Source organism: Salvelinus fontinalis, chromosome 11 (genome assembly GCF_029448725.1).
Source record: "Salvelinus fontinalis isolate EN_2023a chromosome 11, ASM2944872v1, whole genome shotgun sequence".
Taxonomy (NCBI): domain Eukaryota; kingdom Metazoa; phylum Chordata; class Actinopteri; order Salmoniformes; family Salmonidae; genus Salvelinus; species Salvelinus fontinalis.
In genome coordinates, this window is record NC_074675.1 from 23,104,251 (window position 1) to 23,120,587 (window position 16,337).

The 16,337-nt window shown below is 49.0% G+C and overlaps 1 protein-coding gene across 6 annotated transcripts; it reads right to left on the bottom strand.

Annotated features, from left to right (window-relative positions):
- LOC129865316 (UPF0606 protein KIAA1549-like) lies at nucleotides 1-16,068 on the bottom strand. 6 transcript variants are annotated; one of them, XM_055937999.1, is made up of 22 exons: nucleotides 15,575-16,068; nucleotides 14,644-14,773; nucleotides 11,011-12,477; nucleotides 10,666-10,751; nucleotides 10,255-10,423; nucleotides 9,550-9,680; nucleotides 9,227-9,413; nucleotides 8,814-8,873; nucleotides 8,515-8,669; nucleotides 8,130-8,307; nucleotides 7,716-7,900; nucleotides 7,245-7,450; nucleotides 7,030-7,160; nucleotides 6,438-6,452; nucleotides 6,063-6,259; nucleotides 5,649-5,893; nucleotides 5,212-5,359; nucleotides 4,741-5,043; nucleotides 4,510-4,562; nucleotides 4,294-4,421; nucleotides 4,015-4,169; nucleotides 1-3,169 (listed from the first exon to the last, which is right to left on the bottom strand). In XM_055937999.1, exons 2-22 carry the CDS (start codon nucleotides 14,759-14,761, stop codon nucleotides 2,942-2,944), a joined length of 4,545 nt encoding a protein of 1,514 aa, XP_055793974.1. In that variant the 5' UTR covers nucleotides 14,762-14,773; nucleotides 15,575-16,068; the 3' UTR covers nucleotides 1-2,941. The 6 variants fall into 6 exon arrangements, with proteins under 6 accessions (XP_055793974.1, XP_055793973.1, XP_055793972.1 ...); XM_055937998.1 differs by having other exon boundaries at nucleotides 14,644-14,871; XM_055937997.1 differs by having other exon boundaries at nucleotides 14,644-14,871; nucleotides 14,995-16,068.
- Nucleotides 16,069-16,337: the final 269 nt, after the last annotated feature.

The window sequence follows — 16,337 nt, forward strand, 5'->3', positions numbered from 1 at the left end:
TGACTTTAAACACATCATTTCTTTAATGTTTGATTTACACATCATTCAGACTCTATACACCACAGGGATGCAGCTCAGAGGGAGGAGAGAGGAGAAAGAGAGGGATAGAGAGAGAGAAGGCGAAGGAGGGGAGAGAGCGAGGGGTATGAAGAGTGGGAGGGCGAGAGAGAGCTGTAAAACAGGTATTGGTGGTGTTCCTGCCCGACAACATTGCAGACACATGCCAGACCTCACAACAGCTGGATAGGTGTTTAACATATCAGTTAACCACATGTGATATAGAAATTCGATGCCCGACTGAGCAGTCGTTGATGCAATGCAACGTCTGTGAATGTAGTCGGGCAGGAACCCCACCCGTGTCTGACATTTAACACACCTGAGCGTCTACTACAATGTCGAAGATACGCCCCAGGGTGTGGCTTATAGATGGGCCCGCCCCAGTCTCAATAGTAGACAAAACACATACCCTCTGGGGACAGAGAGACAGAGTATAGGGGTATGATCTCAGGGCATTAGGGCCAACAACAAGCCTGCTCCGACACTCTGGTGTCTGAATCACAGATCTATAAAACACAGAACTATGAAACATTCAGGAGGTGCTGCAGCTACTCAAAGTCCAGAGTTTGAAGTGAATCCTATCTTTTTAGACAGGAATATCAAATTCTGAGTGTGTGTGTTTTCCCTGTTGGCAGTGTGTGTCTGTGCTCCCCATGTCGGTATAGGCTGTGTGTGAGATGCTGTTAGACTGAGGAGACATCAGCACACTCCAAACCCCTGTACAGAGGGAGTGAAGGGTCTGTTACTGTAAGTTACTTAGTAGCACCAGGTGAATCGGTTTGTTGTTCGCACACACATCTCTGTGACTCCACTCTGTGTATAGTCCCACAGCCTTATTGACAGGTGCCAGGTCCAATCAGGAAGGTTTATAAGTCCCAGCAGATGAAGAGTTATGAATCAGGATTGGTCCACAGGGAAGGTGTGTTAATCCTTCCGTTGAAAGGTTGTCCATATAATTGAGCAATCACAGATAAAATAGTTTGACATATTTTACGCTAATATTTATTTTATATACTGTATTTATTTTCATTTAGGTTAAAACAAATTATTAGAAAAGGCAAAACAAGAGTATAACAGAATGACACTTACATAGTGCATCTTTTCTACTGCTTGATTATCATGATGTATTATGTGCTTGGATGGATCAGGTTCGGGTGGCACTGTATAACACTCCTCACTCTTTACTTGTGTGTTACAACTCTTCAGTTTAACTTTTGTTTTAAACATTTCTTTTGTACTTATTTTAGCAGAATGCCTGAGAGAAGACAACAACAACAGTCACATCACTAATAGCTAGCTAGCCAAGCCTCAAACATAGTCAACATGCTGTAGATAGCTAGAGCACAGAGCTGGATGGGCAAGCCTTCTCTTGCCTGCACAAACCCACACATTACTGACCATTGACCAAACTCAATACAATAAGACCTCAGAGAAAACAACCTGAAGCAAAGATGGAAGCCAGCCATGCAGCCATACCACCAGCAGATGGAGACAAAGAGCACTTAACCACCACCAAACCCACCAACTGCTAGAGTATAGTATGTCCATTTGTCCTAAATGGCTTTGTTTCCTAGATTCACCTCTTCGAGAGGTTCACCTTTACATCCCTTTGGATAATAGTTGACTAAGGAAAGGAGATAAGGAGAGGAAGCTATTTGGGGGAAATTAGACATGTAGGTGTTTTTCACTCACTATAAACCATCCCATCAAAATTCCCCAAATCACCTTATGTCGATGTGGTGTAAAATCATTCCTATTTCAATCTTAAATTTCACAGGTAGCCTATTTTATGTGGTTGTCAAGCATGAGTGGTTTTCCAGCTCTTCCCACCAAGAGAAACACTATCACAATTCGACAGTCAATCGTCACCACAGAAATGCCTTTGTTCTGTGAGAGTTCTGCCGCAGAAAGTCACATTGGTGGTGGATGGGATAGGTTAGCCCCATGTCAAGTCTTTTGACACCTACTGAAAAGCGCTATATATACACACGTTATATATCTGCAACGTATAATACCTTTTTTTCCTCAATTTTTGTACCAGCAACACATGAACGCACGAGCAGCGAGCGACTATGCTAAGCGACGTCTCCACTGCGATAAACAACGTTATGATCAGCTCCACGGCAAAAGTGAGCGCTAACACAGGGAGAATACAGCCATAGAACATCCAAACAGTATTGGTCTTTGGTCAAAATAAAGGATTTAAAAGTATACTTTCAGAGCAATAAAAAATAAATACAATTTCAATACTCCATTGGTCACTCTTATTAATTCATATTGTGCTCACTTGGGATTTTTATATCTCTTTACATATAATATTTTCATTTTTATATACTTTTTTCATCTATATATTAAAATCCCCCATGCCCAAAGTACACTACACTCCAAGTCTCCAACTCTCTCTACAGTGCAAGACCTCACCAATATGGCTGATGAATGGAGAAGACCTCACCAACATGGCTGATGATGAATGTATGTTGAAGGCAATGCGTGGTTAACTTAATGACAGGAGACATTACGCTGAGGTTTAGCACCACATACAGGAGGTCAGGAAGGGGAGAGACGGCCTCTCTCGCGGAAGCACTCGATCCTCCCGTCCAGTGGAAACACTGTGCTGTAGAATGAGGAACCTTTACAGAGAGAAGAACCCTTTAAAGAACAGTGATGTTATTGTTGTAAGGAAATCGTATCTGTTGCAGACTGGCTGAGTCTTGTTCAGACCAGCTTATGAAAAGCAGTGTAAGCCTCTTTAGACCAGTTTAGGGCAAGTGGTTCTAACTGTTTCAAACTAGTTTGGGGTAGTGGTTCCGATTGGTCCATACTTGTTTAGGATGAGTAGTTCAAACTGGTTCGGACCAGTTATGGTGTAGGGGCTCACACTGGTCTAGGAGTAGGTGCCGGCCACAGCAACCTGTTTCTGGGCGAGTCGTCGTAGCTCCTCCCTGATGGCCTTGATGAGGGAGGCGGAGCTTTGGGCTGAGGGGGAGGACTCGTCTAGGGGGAACTCTGGAGTGGGAGGGGCCAGGAGCATCGGGGGGACAGAATGGTCTCCCAGAGAGGAGCTGGGCATCTGAAACACAGCGGGGGAGGAGAACTCAGGGAACGACAGCACCTAGAGAGATAGATAGAGATAGAGACAGGGTAAGAGCAAGAGAGATAGGATGAGAGAGAAGGCAAGAATCGGAGATCAAATTACTCCTCTGTAAACTAGATTACTCCTCTAGAAAACAAATGTTTCTTTCAATCTCTGACATGTGACCCGCCCAAACAGTCTCACATGCTGACTAGACAGCACGCGTGCGTGAGTCTGCGTGCGACCATCGCGCGCATGTTGATTTTGTCCACCCACACCAGACGCGATCAGGACACACAGGTTGAAATATCAAAATAAACTCTGAACCAACTATATTAATTTGTGGACAGGTTGAATTTTTTTTAAACATTTATGGCAATAGCTAGCTAGCTTGCTGTTGGTAGCTAATTTGTCCTGGGATATAAACATTGGGTTGTTATTTTACCTGAAATGCACAAGGTCCTCTACTCCAATAATTAATCCACAGATAAAAGGGGAAACCGAGTTCGTTTCCAGTAATCTCTCCTCCTTCAGGCTTCTTCTTCTTTGGACTTTATATGGTGGTTGGCAACCAACTTTAAGGTGCATTACCACTACCAACTGGCCTGGAGTGTAGACCTTAGTTCATCTTTCAATCACCCACGTGGGTGTATGCTCCTAAAAACCAATGAGGAGATGGGAGAGGCGGGACTTGCAGCGCGTTAAGCGTCACAAATAGAACTATGTTCTATTATAGCTTCTGGCTATGCTGACACTGGTTGACGCATGCCAGCAGTGTGGGTGCAATGATTGAATAACATGTATGTGTACGTTTAATTTGCGACGCGAGCGGTGTGGTCAGCATGTCATGCCGTCCCTGTTGGTCATCATGTGGTCTGACTCACACTCTCTCTGCTGGCTCCAGGTCCGGAGAGGTCCTGTTCTAAAGGCTGCTGGTTCCAGCTGGAGCCTGTTGGCCCAGAGACGCTGCGGCCCACCCCAGGGTACGCACTGATCCGGCTCGACAAGCCCACCTGAGTCAGGTGATGCAGCTGAGCACCTGAGAACACAAACAACACACCATGTGTAAGTAATCATTAGATACACACAGTATACACTTACCATACACACATCAATCCCAATGAACACACACACACACACACACGCACATATGGCACCTTTACCTGTGCTCCCCCCAACAGGCCGAGGTCTGGAGGAGGAGGGAGGCTCTTCATACTGCCCCCTGTTGGCGTAGACAGACTCCTGCAGCTGCTCCTCTGCAGTAACATAGGCCCCCGAACCCAGGCCCTGCCTGAAACACACACATACACCAGACTTTGGAAATGCTGACATTCACTGAATGTACTTCAGCTTGGGTAGTATAGTAACATCTGTCTCACCTCTGCAACAGGCCTTGTACTGACGAGGGAGACATCCCCAACTCTGCATACCTCTGGACAGGAAGAGGGGAGAGAACGTAGAGAGAGAGAGAGAGGTGAGATATCGAGAGGAGAAACATGTGGAAAAGTCATAAGGGGAGAGAGGGAGGGTGAGAGGTTGAGAGAGACCGTATGATTCATACTTCATAGAAGAGACCCTGGGAGTACACGCAAACACACACACACTCTTACCGCAGAGAAGGGGCTGTGTGTGGGGGCTGCGGGGTAGGAGCCCCACTGGCGTGATGGGCGTGTCTGTGGGGAGGGAGAGGGGCTCGGCAGGGCGGTGCTGACCTGCGTGACCCCGACACTGACGCTGCCCTGGGAGGAGGGTGACACCAGGGCGAAGGCATCGTCCAATAGGGAGTGCATCTGTTGCCGCGCCTCCTCGATGGACGGCTGGGGGGGCACGTAGGGAGGCGGGGGAGGTGCGTGGTCAAACACCTCATCGTTAGGGGAGGGGCTGCCGTGGTCTGGCGGTAGATCCGGGTCCGACTGGAGGAGAGAGAAGAGGAGGAATAAGTGTGAGTGAGCGTGTATATGGTGTGTGTGTGGCCTACATGGTGAGACACACATACTATGCGCACCTAAACACACACACAAACACACACACTATTCACACCAGTACACACACACAGTATGCGCATAGTATGTGTGTCTCACCATGTAGGCCACATTGTTGAGTCCAGGGTATTTCCTGTAGGTGGCGCTGTTGTCTGTGAGCAGGCGGTCTCTGTCCGTCAGTCTGTCTGTGTCTGGTAGACTGCCATTCCCCTGCTGCCTCCGCCGGCCCCGAGGAGAGCGCCTCCCCCTGGCAGGGCAGGGAAACACATAGGCAAAGATTAGGTCTCAGACACATTCATACACAGTTACACACACTCATCTAATTCAGTCACAGACACTAATACAGATCAGTCACACATATTCAGCATGACTATTCAAGGGATGCAAATATCTTCTATCTAGAGTTCTATGCGGAAGAACGAAAAGGAGAATCTTGATACAAAGAACGAAAACAACCTGATGCTAGTAGAAGGCACTTAAACAAGTTGATCTTAACCATGAGGTAAGACTAAGTCTGAGTATGTATTGACCATCACCTCTTCCTGGATTCCCCTGGGGTGGGGGGCGAGGGGGGGTCGGTGTGCAGGATGCTGTCCATGTGGTCATGGGCTGAGCTGTAGAGGCGCTGGGGACACCCTCCCTGCCCCGCCTCCTCCTGCGCCTGGCCGAAGGCATCCAGGATGTCATCCATAGAGGGGAACTCACACTGGCCCCGCCTCTTAGCCCGCTGACGCAGCTTGTTCCTGTGGTGCTCGATCTCCGACTTATGTCTCAGAGCCACCTAGATACACACACACACACACACACACACACACACACACACACACACACACACACACACACACACACACAAATATTTTAAGGAGTTTTAAGGTGTGTGTGAGTGTTTGTGTGCGCCTGAGTGTATTCGCCTGTGTGAGCTAGATGTGTGTGTGTGTGTGTATTCTCACCTCTGCGCTGACCCTCTCTGTGAGGGTGGGGCTGTGTGAGCGTTGTGGTGGGCTGGGCCGGGGCTGCATGGCAATCAACTGGACCTTGTTGGCCTGGCGACCCCTGCCGTCAGACGAGCCTCGGGACAAACGGTCCACGTGGTCGAAGATGGAGGAAGAGGAGAGAAGCTCATCTGGACCACTGCCTGTGGGAGGGACTGGGGAGAGGGAGAGGAGAGAGGGGATAGGAGAGAGGAGAGAGGGAGAGGGGAGAGGGAGAGGGGAGAGGGAGAAAAAGATAGTAAGGTAAACTGTAGTAATACTGTACCAGTAAACTGGGTTATTTCTGGCAAGCTGCAGCTTTACTGAACCACTCAACACGAAGGGAGGACTTACCCATCTTATTCCTCCCTATGATCCAGGCCAGAAGAAAAAGAAAGGAGGGCGAGAGAGAGAGAGGTAGACATAGAGAGGCAGACAGAGAGGGGAGGGGGCGAGAAGCATTATCACTTGGTGGTCAGAGATTCATGTTCACATCGCAAGCTTTTTCTCCCCTCCTCTTCTGCGCCCTCCTCCTCCTCCACTCTCTTTCCATCCTGCATTCTTTCCAGCACTCCTCTTTCCCTGTTCCCTCTCACTACCTCTTTCTCTCCTGTGGTTTCTCTCGCTCTCTCTTTCTCCCTCGGTTTTTCTCTTTGATGCAACTCCTTTAATCAGTTTCTCTCCTGCTGAGTCAGTGCATAGCTCTTTAGGACACACGCACAACACACATGAACATATACACACTCTCACAATCTCTCCCTCTACCACTTATTCTCCTCTGTGTTTCAGCGTGGGCATTGTAGATAGAATAGTATACATGTGGAGATGACCTGATTCCTCATTCTAATCTACATGACAAAGAATCAAGTTTGTTCCATCATGGTACATTTCTATCAGAATGTTATGAATAAGGCTTTAGGTGAAGAGAAAGGAGCGTGTCTCTTGCCATTCTTGGGCGTTTTGTTTCGGTGCGGTTTCCCCTCGTGGGGCGTGGCCACATGTCTGGTGGTCTCCTCTGTAGACTCTCTGCCACTCGATTGGTCGCTACCTAACGAGTCACCATCTGACGGGGACAGTCTGGCCAATCAGAGAAAAAACGGAGGTTAGTGTGGGTTTGTGGATTAGTGTGGATGTATCCCTGCTTGTGGATGTGTTACCAACCTCCCCCTACGGCGGTTAGCGCGGGCAGCCTTGGTGGAGGAGCCCTTGGATTTGGGAGTGTTGACATCCCCTCCTTCAGAGGGGGTGGCCTCTTTGATGGGCACAGGGAGGGCACCAGGCTCCTGGATCACCATGATGTCATCCTTACTGTGCTGCCCCAGGTGGAGCTTGGCGAAGTCAAACCCTTTCACACTGGGAGCCTGCAGCTGGAGAGAGAGAGGGGGGGTGGAGAGAAAGAGAGGGGAAGATATAGAAAGAAAGAGAGAGGGTAGACAGAAAGAGAGAGAAAGAGGGGAGAAAGAGAGTAAAGAGGTAAAGGTGGAACAAGGAGAGATCCAAGCACATCAAGACATGTATGTATACATGACTACAGCCTTATGCCATTCTCATTTTGATGCAATTCCAGTCAGATCACAAATCCACAGTCCCCCATGGAGGTCGACCCTCTAACCCTTCACCCCTGCCCCTGACCTTCTGTCTCTGCTGGATGGTGTTGATGGCGTCAGGCTGGAACTCCAGCTTCTCCGAGCCACACAGTTTCCAGTAGAGGATGATGATGATGAAGATAGCCAGCAGGACAGGCACCACCACCCCCACAATCAGCCAGACACTGCTGCTCTGAGTCTCAGACGGGGGCACTGTCAGCGTCTCCACAGCTACAGAAGACAAATACATTATGTACATATACAATCAGCTTACACTTTTATCGAAGCAATATGCTACTGTACACTAGGAAATGAGTGCAGCCAACCTACATGGGCTTACATTGCGAATCACTGAATAACATAAGCACTACTTATCGAAATCCACACATACACAAGAATGCATGCGGCCACGCGCTAGTGCGCGAACACACACTTGCGCGGGTCGCATGCATAGACTCACGCTGGGCAAGGGGTCTCTGGACGCGGTGCCCCAGTACGATGGCAGCCCGTTGCAGCTCCAGGCGGTTGAGGGTGGCAGCGGTGGCATCAGCAGGAACTCTCTCCCCCCCTGGTCCCTCCGCGAAATACACCACTTCCAGAGAACGCCCTGAACCTGCCAGTCTCGACACACGCACCACCTGGAGATAACACCATGGAGTCAGTGTGTGTGTGTGTGTGTGTGTGTGTGTGTGTGTGTGTGTGTGTGTGTGTGTGTGTGTGTGTGTGTGTGTGTGTGTGTGTGTGTGTGTGTGTGTGTGTGTGTGTGTGTACAGCATGTGCATGTGGTAAGGATACTACAAACAGCACACATAGTGGGTGCGAGAGTGTATAAGTGTGTCGTTTACCTGTAAGCTGTTGTTACCCACGGCCGTGGATCTCTTCCAGCGGGGTCGTTGACTCCCCTCCCCCAGCCCCTCCTCCAGCAGCAGGGCCAGACGGCGCTCCAGACGAGCCTTGAAGCTCCGCTCAGTCACCGTCTGCTCCTGGACACCCAGTAACACTGCAACACACACAAGCAACACTAATGCACTTCTCAAAAACGGCCATCATGACTGCAACACATAAACACACGCATGCTGCTCTAGCACGGTCGCTCTCTCAATATTGAGCTTAAGGCTGAAAGTCCCGGAGCTGAAATTCGTACCTGTGCGGACCCAAGAGGAGCGTAGATGGTGAGAAACGTTCAGCTCGGGGTAGTGGAAGGCTGGGGAGACAAACACAGGATAGGGAAGATCAGGTTATTCACTGTTGTCTGTGGGGCGAGTAACTCATTCAGAATGGGTGTGTGTGGGAGTACAATATATGCATATGGTCAGGATGCTACAAACGGCACCCAGGTGTGAGAGTGTATAAGTGTGTGTGTGTGTGTGTGTGTGTGTGTGTGTGTGTGTGTGTGTGTGTGTGTGTGTGTGTGTGTGTGTGTGTGTGTGTGTGTGTGTGTGTGTGTCTGTGCGTGCTGGCATCTTTGTGTGTGGGATAGTAACTGGTGTATAGATGGGGGGTGTGTGTGGGGGGTGTCAGTGAGTAGTAGATGAGATGTGTGTGTGTGTGACTTACGTTCAGCGATCTGCAGCGCGGGGAAGCCCAGGTAGAAGCTGAACTCCACCGTGCTTAGGTGTCTCAGGTGAGCGCTGACCTCTGACCCTAACAGGTAGCCCCGTCCATCACGCAACGCAAACGTGATGTCCACCGGAACCTTCTGGTCACCCTGTGGCTTGGCCTGCCCCATGGTGATGTTCAGAAGCTGGAGGTAAACACACACACACACAAGTGTTACAGATTTACTCACTTTTTGATTGATCTGAATCCCTTTCCTCAGCTCCGCTGAACCTGCCCAAGTGAATGGCTAATGCACACACTTTCACGGCTACGACTCTCACCTGTACAGTAACGTTGCCAAATTTGTGTGTGCGTCTGCGTGTCTCTGTGTAGGCCATCAGCAATCCTCTCTCCACTCGCTCACTGAAGTTACACACACGCACATCCACGTGACTGGGCACGAACTGCAGCACTGAAAAACACACACATTATAGATTATCACACTGACAGTACACACACATTGTCTAATGCGGCACTAAAATGCGCGCGCGCACACACACACACACCAGTAATGGAAGTTCAGCTCAGAACTTTTCGACTCGTTCAGTCAAAAGAACAAATCTTTCGACTCATTTAGTCGAAAGCAGGACCCCCTACCTGCCAACGATGAACTGAAAACTCAAGTCATGATTCTACAAGTCTCTATTTCACAGTTCACCATATTAGGTTCAACAAAGCTGTGTCATCGCAACATTCCATAATCAATTAATTCATGAGATCAATTATCAGTTCCAAACGTGTATTTTTCTTCTCTATGCTGCCTGCAACATATGATCTATTTCCATGTGCGCATAAATGACAGTTATTGGTCTTACCACATCTCTGGAACCTCTGAGCAGGAGGAGCGTGTATTAATCCTGCTATAGGACTCATTGCGACCAGCAAGTCAAACGAACTCAGACAGACAGACAGACAGACAGACAGACAGACAGACAGACAGACAGAGAGAGAGAGAGAGACAGAGAGACAGAGAGAGAGGTTCCTACCAGAGTGTATCTGGTACTTGTGATCAGGTATGCTGTAGAGGGGTGAGACAGTGGGGAACGAGGAGGAGCCTGGTGTTGACTGGCGCAGAGCGTTGATGACAGACATGGCGGTGAAGATCAGAGGTCCCGCCACAGCACGGAACGCAAAGCTAGACGGAGTTCTCAGGACCTGGCGGAGGGAGAGAGAGAGGGGGGGTTGGGAGGGAAAGAAAGCAGAGGGAGAGAGAGAGGATTGGGAGGGAGAAGAGAGCAGAGGGAGAGAGAGGAGGAGCGGGGGATAGGGAAGGCAGGCATGATTGGCTTTCAAGACATTTGTGAAGGGCAAATTTGCACATTCCTGCAATGCATCTCATGGCTACAAACATGCTCTTTCCCCAAAGCTTCCCCAGTGAGTATTGATAGTAGACCTACCTGCAGCTCCACTGAGCAGTTGAACTCCCTCTTCAAGATGTCCCTGACCTGGCCAAAGCCCACCGTGGAGGCAGACTTAGGCAGGACTAGGAAGAGACAGGGTTAACCTCAAACAAATTCAACCATTGCCAACGCATTCCCTGAAAACACACTCCTAAGCTATAGGCTAACCAAGGGATGTGCTTCCTTTAAACAGGTGACCATGAGATCCCAGCACAACACATTGACAGGCCAGAACAGCAGAGCTCAGTGCAATGCATCCCCATCTACAATATTGGCATACAATTGCCTCTCATATGTGACTCTATCTCTAGTCTACTATGAGTTCTACTGGTGTTGTCTTACCCACTCTGACCAGGTACATGTCAGGCTTGGTGACGTTACACAGGTACTGGCGTCCTGGAGGGGCCTGAACTGGGGGAGTCCAGGTGATGCTCGCCAGGGTGCCAGTGGTTGTCGTGGTAACAGTGGTTGCCTTGGTAGTGGTCGTCGGTCGGTTGCCGGGGACCTCGGTCACGGGTGGTGGGGGTGGTGGTTTTATGGGGTCCCTCCCTGGAGGTCGCAGCATGGGGGGGCGAGCCAGGCTGGTGGTGTTCGAGGGGGGCAGTGGAGGGTGTCTGCCAGGGGTAGCTGGGGGGACTCTGGGCCGCAGAACAGGAGGCTGAAGGGGTACTCTGGAGGTGGGTCTAACTCCAGGGGTGAGGGTACCTTGACCATCCCAGGGAGTGGGTGAGAGGGTCAGGGGCGGGGTGGGACCCGCTGAGGGGACAAGGGGGTGCTTGTGATCCTGGGCTGGAGGGGGCCCTGTGCTAGGGGAGGGGGACGGGGACTGAGTGTGTGTGTGGGTGTGTGTTTTTGTGGTAGCGGTGGGTGTGATGCCGAGTTTAGGGGTGGTCTTTGGGGGTGGGATGACAATTTCTCCATCTCTGTCTCTTTCCCCATCTTTATCCCTCTCCCTTTCCCTCTCTCTCTCCCGTTCTCTCTCCCTTTCCCTCTCTCTCTCCTGTTCTTGCTCCCTTTCCCTCTCTCTCTCTCGCTCTTGCTCCCTTTCTCTCTCTCTCTCCCGTTCTCGCTCCCTTTCTCTTTCTCTCTCTCTCTCCCGTTCTCGCTCCCTCTCCCTCTCTGTCTCCTGTTCCCTCTCCCTGTTCTTCTCCTCATCTCTCTCTCTGGCCAGCAGATTGGTGTAATACTCCAGACTGTTCATATCCGGCAGCAGCAGCTCCGTGGGCTCTAGAGGAAACATGTCCCCCAGGTCATAGTCTTCTTCATACCAGGGAGGGTATCCCTCAGGTTCAGCAGGGTGGGTGAAGGGGAGGCCCTCCCGGAGGGGGGAGGTGGGGGACGTAGAGGGTCGGAGGAGGCTGGAGGACAGTGGGAGTGTTGGGCGGGAGGGGAAGGAGGTGTCGTAGGAGGCCCCGTCGCCAGGGTCGTAGGTGTGGCTGGGTAATGTTGTGGCCAGGGCCAGTTCCTCCCCCTCTGGGTCCATGAAGGAGAGTGTCTCCAGGTAGTCTCCAGAGCCCCAGGCCTCCTCTAGGGAGGGGGCGTGCTCCCAGGGCGGAGGAGGGGTGAGGGTGGGCTGGCTGTGGGGGGGCAGAGGAGGGGGGTGACTGGGGGACAGCAGGTCCGGGGGTCTCAGCAGGAGGTGTATGCCCTGAGCTTCATCATCCACTGAGGCAGCGTCAGTGTTACCAGGGTGACCACTGTCTTTGGGTGGGCTAGCACCTGGCCATCTGGAAGAGGGTGACGATGACAACCGTGATGACGACCGTGATGAGGACCGTGCTGCTGTCGTTCCGTTGGAGTCTACACCGCCTGTGGAGAGACAAACTACAGTCACAACACATGTCCATAAAGGCCCATAGTGCAGGAGCCTCTCCTGTTTCTGCAGCGTGAGGCAGCTTGATGTACAAGTACGCCCCCTGGAAAGGACACTTGTCTTTCGCAGGGCCGTGTACATGTGTGTGTGGTTAAAATTAATGTATGAACACAGCAGGCTGAGCAGAATCCTTGCTGGTGGCTGAGAGACCTAGTTAAAGCTGAGCTTCATCTAGAGAATACACTGATCTTACACTCACACTCACACACACACACACACACACACACACAGAGAGAGCCGAGCCTAGACTTTTAGGGGCCCTAAGCGAGATTTGGTTGTGTGACCATCTCATGGGCAAAACATGCATCTGCCCCTCTTGGCGGCAAAACAAATAAAAAAAGTTATGTAATTTTAAACATTTTGACATGAGTAGAGAGTTCTTCAGTTTTAAATACATCTTTCTGCAATTTTACACATTTTGTCATGGGGTAGAGAGAAATTTTCTTCAATTTATACACATTTTTCTAAAAAGTTAATTAATTTTTATTCTGTTTTAAAGCCAGTTTCCAGCAATTCTACATATTTTGCCATCACTTATGACATATTAATAAAATTTCTGGGTGAGTGACTAACAAAATCAATGGGGGTCCCCTGGAGGTCAGGGCCCCTGGGCAGATGGCCGAATTACCGACCGAAATGCAAGGCATGATTACTACAATGTTTAGACAGCTGGCTAACTAACTTACCTAGCAATTTATAAAATGTTAGCTAACTAACTGAGTGACTGACATAAAAGGAAAACTGCTGATGCACTACCAAATTTCAAAATAGCACCTTGTGTATTATTATTCTAACTCTCAACAGTAAATTGAGACCCAGACTGTTGCTTATTTGTAGGGTCGGCCCTGCACACACAATCCTCACTCAACATGACAATGAAGAGTCGTACACGGACACAAAGGCATAGAGAAACACCCAGTTCATTTATCATAATTTTAAGCACAATATACTGTATCACAAAGCGCTATTGTACAGATGTATGATAACCATAACCAGGTCACTCTAGGGTAGTAACCTTAACTAAAACAGAATAAATTAACAATCTCCTTGCTCTCCCTGCTCCTCATCCATCCCCTCTCTCTCTCACACACACACACACACACACACACACACACACACACACACACACACACACACACACACACACACACACACACACACACACACACACACGGCAGTACAGTAAGTTACATTACAGCGAGCACCCTGCCTCCTCCTCCTAGCCTTGACTAGGCGCTGCCGCAAAGCACGGCAGCGCCTAGTCACGTGCTGTGTGGCGGCAAGCTCATTGGTATGCTGCAGACACAGCACACAGCTCAGAGGCATCCCAGCCAACAGCAGGATCAAATCACACGCACGCGCACGCGTGCACACACACATTACATTGATTCAGAGAGGGAGATAGTGATGGAGAGAGCAAGGGAGCAGAAAAAATACAAAGAAATAGAATTAGAGAGGGGAAGAGTAATTGAGAGAGAAGAGAAAGAAAGAGCGAGAATGCAGGAATGAAGATAGATGAGAGTAAAGACTTGTGATTCTAAGAATAGCATGAAGCACCCTTCGGTCAATCCACATGGCTTTGATGACAATGATCCAATCAGCAGTGCTAAACATCCTTCATCACCAGGAAGTAGTCCGTCTGCCCCTGTCACACAGCCGCCCACAGATTTCTGTATTTTAAGTCAGGATATATTTGACTTTGAGTGGGTGCTTGTATGCGCCGTATGTGTGTGTGATTGTATCAGTGTGTGTGATGCCTCAAGGCCAATGAGTGGGACTGACTGAGGGGTGACTGTGTGTGTAGGCATCCACTGTCCAGCTGTCCCTGATGACATAACCGAGTCACTGAGAGATGGAGGAGGATGAATGGACAGACAGAGGTAAAAGCATGGAAAGACACGAGGCGAGGAGATGGGGGTGAATATGGAAGTTGGTGCATTCAGCACCAAGGACAGCTCCAAAAGTCAAGGACAAGTCAAATACTGGCCACATCTCTCAGTGTACCTTGATGAAACCAGGTGTGAACAGTAATTCTTATCATTCAGAGTCAAAGCCACCAGCCATCCATGCCTATGAGAGTAAGAAAATTAAATGGCAGTTACCTGCAACAGGTGAGCTTGACATCACCAGCAAGGAAGCTACCAGCAGATGCGCGCAATAAGTGCGGAGGCCCTGAGAGGCTCTGGGGCACATCCTCGAACCCGTGCTCATCAGGATCATACTTTCCTTTGCCTGCGAGTAGTCACATCACACACGTGCGATGCCATCTTTTCTATATAGCATCATCACTGCATGCTTTCTTGCGACCAGGAGGCCCTATATGAAAATATCTAATAATACAAATCTATTTAGATAAGGCCTTGTAATAAAAATATATCCATCGTATAGAAACATTTAATGGTTTAATGCCTATTTTTAACTAGGCTATTAAAGCAGTAGACAGGCTGCCTTACCAGTGTCCTGTCACATTTGATAGCTGGCTGGCTGACCCCATTATTGGGGAGCTTATACTAGGCCACGTCTGCCAACAAACATCATGCATCTCACAAATCTGACAGCCATGGTGCGGGTTAATTCATTTAAAAAAAAATGTATTCAGCCAATTTAAAATAGTCCATGAAACGATAGCCTACAACGGATTTAGTTGTTGTATCCTAATTAACCTATAATATTGTCGGTCATGACACAATTCCCAGCTTATTATCCCATCTTTATCGTTAGGACACATCGTCTAGTGGACATTTTTACATTTTCCCACAGTATGCCTACACTTTCGCAGAAATAGACAAATTGATACATTTTAGTGATAAAAAGGGCGGCAAGCGCGAGCTGTTAATAGCTCAAATTTTGAAGCCTATTTAAGACTGAATGCTGACAATCGGCCGACAGTGTTAAACTAACCTACTTGTAACTGAAAGAAAAGGAAAAAGCCTCATCAAAATCTCTCGAACACACAAACAGTTAGCCTATAGCAGTCGCCGCATTTCTTTCTTTCCATAGCCTATTTTTTCACAGAGATGTGATGGAGCCTACCTGCCATCCAGGAGATGCGGTACAGGCGCGTCACGCATCTCCCAGGTCCATGCGGCCGCGCGCTCACCCGCAAGGAGAGAGAACGAACAAATTTACTATGTTGCAAAATGCAGAACCTAAAAAACATTTTTTTCCGTTAGAAAAATAACTCCCAATGTCGCCAGTAATTATTGAATCTGTTCGCGGCCGACCGCTTGAACGTAAGCTGCGCCGTATTCATACATTGTGATCATCTCGCGGTGAAACGTCACACACTCGAGCGCCCATCACTGGAGAACCTGAGATTCTAGACACGTCTGAGTATCATACTGTCCGCATCAAATAGGAATTTGTCATTGCGCCTGTAATTCACAGTCCATAATACCCAAACATGACATTCGATTCTACACACAAATCATGAGCACGCCATAACTGGGTTTATTCTTGGGAGGCGCGCATCGCTTGGATGATTTTGCAGCAGAGCGTTCGCTGCAACACCCCTGGCGTTCCTCAAATGCGTGTGCCAACATACCTGGTCATTGGCTGGGAGAATGCCACTCAAAATACCGGTTAACTTGTCCTTATTGATGCAATGCATAGGCCCTTGTGAATCATGGATTTATATCAGGGGTTCTTAAACTTTTTCAGCCTGGGACCCAAATGAGAAATTCTGTGTTTTCCTGGGACCCAAGCTTAGGAAAATGTGCAACTATACGTAAATATCGGAACATTTAATTGCCCTTATGCCTAAAAAAAAAATGCAATATAGACAAAAACAAATAAC

Excerpts from the sequence above, each read along its gene's own strand:
- LOC129865316 (XM_055937999.1), bottom strand. The coding sequence starts at position 14,761 with ATGATCCTGATGAGCACGGGTTCGAGGATGTGCCCCAGAGCCTCTCAG. Across the intron at positions 8,670-8,813 it reads CTCCTCTTGGGTCCGCACAG|TGTTACTGGGTGTCCAGGAG; the intron begins GTACGAATTTCA and ends TGTGTGTTGCAG. Across the intron at positions 7,451-7,715 it reads CCATCCAGCAGAGACAGAAG|CTGCAGGCTCCCAGTGTGAA; the intron begins GTCAGGGGCAGG and ends CTCTCTCTCCAG.